Here is a 7283-nt window from a genome sequence, read left to right as displayed (position 1 = left end):
AAAGAGTGAGACTGGATTTGGAACCAGTGCTCACATGTAGCTGTGTGGCAGGGGGACAACGTAGCACCAGGAGTTAGGAGGCTCCGGCCTGGCTCCTTACTGTGTGATCCTGGGCAGGTCACGTCACATCTCTGAGCCTTTTAAAGGTATCTGTCAAGTGGAGGTAATAATAATTTGTAAACTGTAAAGTACTGTATAAACAGAAACCAAGTGTTGGTGAGGATGTGCAGAAACTGGAACCCTTGTGCACTGTTGGTGGGAATGTTACGGTTGCTGTGGAAAATCACATGGCAGTTCCTTAAAGCATTAAGCATAGTATTACCATACAATCCAGCAATTCCACTGCTTGGTATTACCGTACAATGTCTGCTTGTCTTGTCTGCTCCTCTGAATTTTAAGTACCTGGTTATGAATTTGTCTCCCACTTAATACCAGGAGTTCCTCAAGGGCAGGAATTACCTGGTTTACCTCTCAGGGCTGGTCACACAGTAAGCACTTCCTGAACTGTTGAAGGAGCATCTGGTGAACTTCCTGGTGGCTTAAACATGAGACCTACTTGCCAGAAACCTCTGTCTCTCATCCAGACTCGTCTGATGATTTCTTTCATCTTAGAGGATGCAGCCTCTGCTCTTTTTGCTAGAGTCTGGAGAGGATGGAAGTGTGGTGTGTAGGGGAGGCACATTTATATTCACAGTGTCTGTTTCAGAGAACAAAGCACTACCTGATGGAAGCTGTTCAGTGTAATCAACCTGCCACCAGGTAACTGGTTGGTCACCATATTGGGACTCCGTGTTGGTCTCTGCTCCTGGCTGACTGGGCACTCAGCAGTAGCCAGGCCAGCCTTGGTGAATGAAAGCCCATGTTGCTGAGCCCATGCATGACCTGCATCCCTTCCACTGTGACCCACTAGGCAATGGCACAGGTGGCTGCAGAGGGAGCCTGACTGGTCCCCACGGGTGGGTCACACGTCAACTTTAAAGGATGATTGAAATCCTTCTCTGCTGAAGTTACCCTTTGATGAGCATTAACATGAGATACAAATGTTTTCATATTCTTTGCCCATTCAGAGAACTCTATCAGTATACCTGTTTCCCAGACCTCCTTGTCATCAGTGGTCCAGCGATATTCCTTCCAAAGTTCCTGACCATCCAGCAAAACCATTTTCCATAGCCTATAAGTTGGTATAGACTCTTTCTTTTTTTTAATTGGGGTATAGTTGTTTTACAGTGTTGGGTTAGTTTCTACTGTACAGCGAAGTGAAGCGGAGTTCCCTGTGCTATACAACAGGGGTATAGGCTCTTATCTGTGGCCATTTCTTCCTTCAGGCAAAATGCACAACCAGGTGCACTGTTCAGAATTTTCCCCACCAGGAGGATTTCCTTCCACTGTCCTCTGGGGATGCTTCAAAAAGGGACTGTAGTGCTGCAGCATCCACCTTTGAATCTTGAACCCAGTTTACATTGATTCTGAAGTCGTCAACTGTTGGATTCTACTACTGCCCACTTGGTTTTATCGGCAAGCTTCTGCTTTTTAATATTCTTTGGAGAGACCCAACCCAGTGGAAGGATCTGTCACTAGACAGATCTTCTCTCTGATAAGTTGAAATGGTCCCCCATCCTGGATCAGCTCCCAGCATGCCTGCTCGTAGGATGTGCGCCCTGAGACTCACCTCCTCATGACAACCCTGTAAATACTTGCAGGTATTGGCTGAGCCCTACCTCTAGGAATTTCTCTCAGCATCATATTCAGCTGCAGCCAGGCACTGTGATTTGTGGTTTCTCTTCTAAAGCCCTATACTGCCCTAACATGATTCCCACAGCCATGAGGTACCCTCAGGACTCAGAGACCAAACTGTGAGATCAAATAGCCTTTATTTCCAAGAACAAACAAGATTCTCAGACAGCAATAAATGGATAGAGTTAGCTCTTAGACAGTTCTGTTCATTCAACAAATGTCTCATGAGTATTTAACCATGTGTAAGACCTGAAGGGTGTGATGATGGATCCCATCCATGGACTACTGTGGACCGGTTCAGGAAGAAAAGCTCGAAGCGCCCCCTTCTTGATATCAATAGCACGGATACAGAACGAATGTACAATGTCTGGAACGCAGTTGATGCTTCTCTTCCCCTCCCCGAAGCCCCTCTGATACTAGCAGGAAGTGGGAACCAGTGTTAGCTTCATGCTAGCCTGGAGCCTAGAATTAATGATGCTTGTTTCTCCTGACATCTGAATACTAGGTGGTGATGGTTACATTGTTTGGCCCGAGCCACTCACGCATGCCATTGTAGTTGCAGACAGCATTCCTGTCTTGATGCCTAAGCAAGATTAGAAAGGTCTAGCAGTTGGTTTGTTCATTTTCCATGTATTTTAAGAGACATTTATTAACCTGTTACTATGTGATCTAACTAGTGTGCAGCAAGGGACTTTTCACTGCCTTTGATCAACACTCCCTGGTTCCTAAGATACAGCTCATGGTTGTCTGCATTTCTGCAGCCTCAAGGCTTCTGGACCCCTTAGTACGCAGCTCTGTTTAACATTCGGTGCTTCTATTTGCCATTTAATAATTTCCTATGATTGTTTCTTTCAAATGCTGAGGAGGGTTTTGGGCACGCATATGTTGTTTCTTAAAAAGTACTTAACATGTAATAGTGGTATATTGTTTTAGTTAAGCCACAGGTAGTTTGTCTGTCTATCCATGTATGTATCTATATATCTATCTATCATCTACCGTGTTTAGGCTCAAATATACATACACACAGACACAGACACAGACGTAGACACACACACATATTATGTTTAGAGTAAAATACACACCCAGGCATACACATCCATGGTAATCCTGTTACCCTGGGGACAGTTCTAGAAGGGCTTCAAATCATTGCTTAATGCCTAAAGGTATTAAAGTCTGTATTAGGATCTCGGTCTTTGTCATGAACATGCAGTAATGAAACTTATATAACTCTCAAGTTTAAGGAATTTAGTGCTCCGATCAACCATAAAAACCTATTTGTGGGCGTTGAAGCATCTGACTGTATTTAAGAGGCGTTTGTCAAACTATTACTACTGCTTTCACGGTTGTCAACAGCATTCTGTTGAGCGCGGGTGGTGAATGAGGGTGAGCGCAGCAGAGGGAGACTGAGGGCACTTTGTGGTCGCCTTGGAGCCCTCTCTGTGCCCAGCGCGGCCACTGAAGCCAGGCCATGCACACGTCAGTCACAGCACTCCCCAGGTGAAGGCGACAGCCAGTCTTCACTCTGGGCGTTGTGACACATCCCATGGGCATTGCTGGGCTGGGCAGGCAGGGCATAGGGTACATGCTTTGCCCTACAGAGCGAGGCTGTCCTGGCTAGAGAACTCCAGGCCCGGCTGTGAACGTCATTGCCAAGGATGCGGTGCAGGTGGTGCCAGCTCAGGACCCTCTGCCTCCACCAGCAGGTGACCCAGGTCCAGGTGTTCATGGTTTAGACTCCTCTAGAGGAGAGGGGTGATCCTGTGTCGTCTTGCAAGGGTCGGGGTTGCAGGTGTTTCGAGCCCTGATGCAGGAGGCTCAGGAAGAGGCCTTTAGAAACCCACAGATGTCTCCCAGAGAGCTGGGCTGGTGTGGTGACATCAGCGGCCCACGCAGCCTGGGTTGGGAGCCGGCTCTGCCCATGCTGTGCTGAGCAGCTTTGGAGCATCACCTCTTCATCCTGGCCTCGACTCTCCCCCATCGAGCCCAGGAGGTTGACACTCACGACTTGAGAGCTCCCACCTGCATCTCCCCTTGCCGTTGGGGAGGTAACCTTCTTGCGGTTATTCCATTTTACATCATTCTCTACCCCGCTCCCCCAGCCCGCCTGCCCAGCGCTCAGGAACCTGCCTCCCTATAGACGAGCCAGGTGGCACAGGGGTCGAGAGCTCTGACCTGAGAGTCAAGCAGACAAGAGTCTGAATCCCAGCTCAGGAAGATGGGTCCCATGAAAGTGCCCATCTCTCAGGGCTGCGTGAGGATGCAGGTGATCAGGAGCGCCAGCCGAGCTCGGCAAGTAGAGGGTCTTGTGAGGAGGAGCCCCAAGAACCCTTAGACGGGGGCCAGAGCAGCCACTCTGATGGACTCGGTGCTTGCCCACAGATGTTTCCCTCTGTTGTATTCAGATCAGGTAACAATGGGCCTGCTGTTCTGGGAGGGGCCTGGGGTGGTCCCTCAGATCCCAGCAGCCTGAGCCCACTGGGAGGGCAGACGCTTCCCTGGCTGGACGTCTCGACGATGGACAGGGATCTCAGTGACGGTGACAGTAAGTATAGCCTGTCAGGGCGAGGGGCGCCCGCCTCCGTGGGTCGCTGAGCTGAAATCTCCCCGCTGCCCTCAGCGCTGTCTTGGTTCTGCGTCTGTGCTGCTAGAGCATCCCTTCCTTCCTTCCTTCCTTTCACACGTAAAGCCCATTTGCAGCCTGCAGGCTGTTCTTCCATTAGGTGCCTCGGGGCAGTGGAGAAGGAAGGTAGAAAACCAAGGTGAGGACTTTCCTCCCTAACCACGTAACACTGTCCAAATCTTAGATTCTCTATCCTTCCTTTCTCTGACTGATAGTCACCCCTCCCCCGCTCAAGCCAAACGTGAGCCTGGATATCAGGATTCTTATTTCAGTCAGAGTTGCATCAGTTCTTAGATGAGGTTAATTTTTTTTTTTTTTTTTTGCGGTACGCGGGCCTCTCACTGCTGTGGCCTCTCCCGTTGCGGAGCACAGGCTCCGGACGCGCAGGCTCAGCGGCCATGGCTCACGGGCCCAGCCGCTCCGCGGCATGTGGGATCCTCCCGGACCGGGGCACGAACCCGCGTCCGCTGCATCGGCAGGCGGACTCTCAACCACTGCGCCACCAGGGAAGCCCAGATGAGGTTAATTTTAAAGCAATGTCAGTGAAAGGTCTTTACGCACTATCTCCCTCTAGCAAAAAGCTCACTTGTTCATTACTGCTCAGGAAACGTAGTCCACGTGACCCCATCTTGTCATTAGTGGGACAGAAATACAATGGAATCTAAGAACTAATTAAAGAGATGAAGAAGGAAGTGGTATTTTAAGAAGAAATGTGCTGTGTTTTAAAACAAGAAAGTTGGATAGTGAGTTTGGAATGGACACCGTGGGGAGTATCAGGTTGGGAATTGGCAGGCTAGAGCTCAAGTCCTAGCCCTGCTGTGAGTTGGCTCTGTGATCTTGGTCAAGTCACTTAACCTCTCTGAGCTTCAGTTTCCCCATCTGTAAAAGGAGATTGGTCAGGAGTTCTTAATTTGAGGACCATGAAGGTGAAGGCAAAATACTGTACGTATGGGCTTTGTGTGGGGGGGGGGGGGGGGAGCTTTCACTTGAATCCCAGAGCGGCCCGTGCGTGACACTAGTACATTTTCAGAGTTACCGAACTTGGTGACTTTGAAGGGCCTTTGCAGGCCCAACCCTCTTTCCTGCCTTTAATGTTGGTGTCTCCGAGCTTTAAGCTTCAGAGCTGCAGTGGGATATAAAATGAACCCATGCTAATCTGAGAGAGCTCAGTTTAAATTTTGTTGGAGTCCTTTTTCATACTGAAGTGAGAGACTGTACCTAGATATTTTAGCATGTATTTGAGGAGGACCGACTCTGATCTCTGATATATTGGAAATTGTGTATCCACAGTCTTATTCTAATAAGCTTCTACTAACTGTCGAATGCAGTCTTTCCTCTTAAAAAATACTGCTCATTAGCATTCTTTCAGTTTATTCTTGCAGTTTGTTGTAGTAGACATGGGCTATGTCAGATCTGGATTCAAATCCAAGCTCTGCCTCCTAATTGCCCGGTGACTTCGCCTAAGTCACTTGACCTCTCTGAGCTTTATTTATCCCAATAAAAATAGAGATGGTGTCATCTTGCAGAACTGGTAAAAGATTAATTGGATGTAAAGTGCCTAATATATCACTCAGCCCAGAGTAGGCATGGAGTAAATGTTGACTCTAGAGAATTATCAGATTATGTCCCCGAGAGCTTTAAAATTAAACTGCTATTAATGGAAAATATTACCACCCTGGTGTTTCTGTTTTGGCATCAAGCTTTTTGGTAAGCAAGGTAAGATGAAGGGGAACTCTTTTTAGTTCCCTTAAAATTCTAAAAACTCTGATTCTGCCGTAGGGTCACCCTATGTGCTGGTTTCCAACATAATCAAACCTCAGGCCAGCATTTAGGGTCTACTGCAAGGTGTGAGATTGTCCAGAAAGTTTTTAGAAACAAGATTGATGAAATCTGAAACTAGGTAAAGTTTTCTCCTGGTTTCAGAAAGGGAGCCTGCTATGGGACTTCTGTAATTTATTTATTTGTTTGTAAAGCTTTTTCTTTCTTTTTTTTAAAAATAAATTAATTTTATTTATTGTTTATTTTTGACTGCGTTGGGTCTTCGTTGCTGTGTGCAGACTTTCTCTAGTTGCAGTGAGCAGGGGATACTCTTCATCGTGGTGCGTGGGCTTCTCATTGCGGTGGCCTCTGTTGCAGAGCTCGGGCTCTAGGCTCACAGGCTTCCGTAGTTATGGCGTATGGGCTTCAGTAGTTGTGGTGCATGGGCTTCAGTAGTTGTGGCACAAAGGGTCGGTAGTTGTGGCTCACGGGCTCTAGAGCACAGGCTCAGTAGTTGTGGCGCACGGGCTTAGTTGCTCCATGGCATGTGGGATCTTCCCGGACCAGGGCTCAAACCCGTGCCCCCTGCATTGGCAGGTGGATTCTTAACCACTGTGCCGCCAGGGAAGCTCGAGTTCTGTAATTTAAATGTCCCTTCTTAGGTGAGAGATGGCTGTCCACTTTAGCCAGTTGAGTTACCCTTCCCAGTCACTAAAGTGTTGTCCCCTTAGTTTTTGAGTCTACACTGTGGGGAAGCTTCAGAGAGAGAATATCTTCCTCCAGTGACATAATTTGGCACCAAAGTCGGCATGGATAGGGACATTCTGGGTGTTGCATCCACTTGAAAGTCACTTTCAGCACCAGCTCTGTCGGATTTCAGTGCTTTAACAATGATTAATCAGGGGCAGGAGACGTGCACTCCTTTGATCACCTGAAATCAAGGGAATGGCATTTTAAAAAGAGAAATATAGGGCTTCCCTGGTGGCGCAGTGGTTGAGAGTCCGCCTGCCGATGCAGGGGACATGGGCTCGTGCCCCGGTCTGGGAAGATCCCACATGCCGCGGAGCGGCTGGTCCCGTGAGCCGTGGCCGCTGAGCCAGCGCGTCTGGAGCCTGTGCTCCACAACGGGAGAGGCCACAACAGTGAGAGGCCCACGTACAGCAAAAAAAAA

General features: G+C 48.4%; 1 protein-coding gene across 1 annotated transcript in view; it reads left to right on the top strand.

Moving 5' to 3' along the window:
- The first annotated feature begins 4214 nt into the window (after positions 1 to 4214).
- SSUH2 (ssu-2 homolog) overlaps positions 4215 to 7283 on the top strand; it is a 24784-nt gene continuing 21715 nt past the window's right edge. Inside the window, exon 1 of the mRNA XM_007463711.1 lies at positions 4215 to 4276. Within this exon, the coding sequence (XP_007463773.1) occupies positions 4249 to 4276 (28 nt within the window). The 5' untranslated portion in view covers positions 4215 to 4248. The remainder of the gene's footprint in view (positions 4277 to 7283) is intronic.

This window comes from Lipotes vexillifer, unplaced genomic scaffold, assembly GCF_000442215.2.
Source record: "Lipotes vexillifer unplaced genomic scaffold, Lipotes_vexillifer_v1.1 scaffold1387, whole genome shotgun sequence".
Taxonomy (NCBI): Eukaryota; Metazoa; Chordata; class Mammalia; order Artiodactyla; family Lipotidae; genus Lipotes; species Lipotes vexillifer.
The sequence above is the reverse complement of the archived record's forward strand: the minus strand, read 5'-3'. Positions and strand labels throughout refer to the sequence as shown.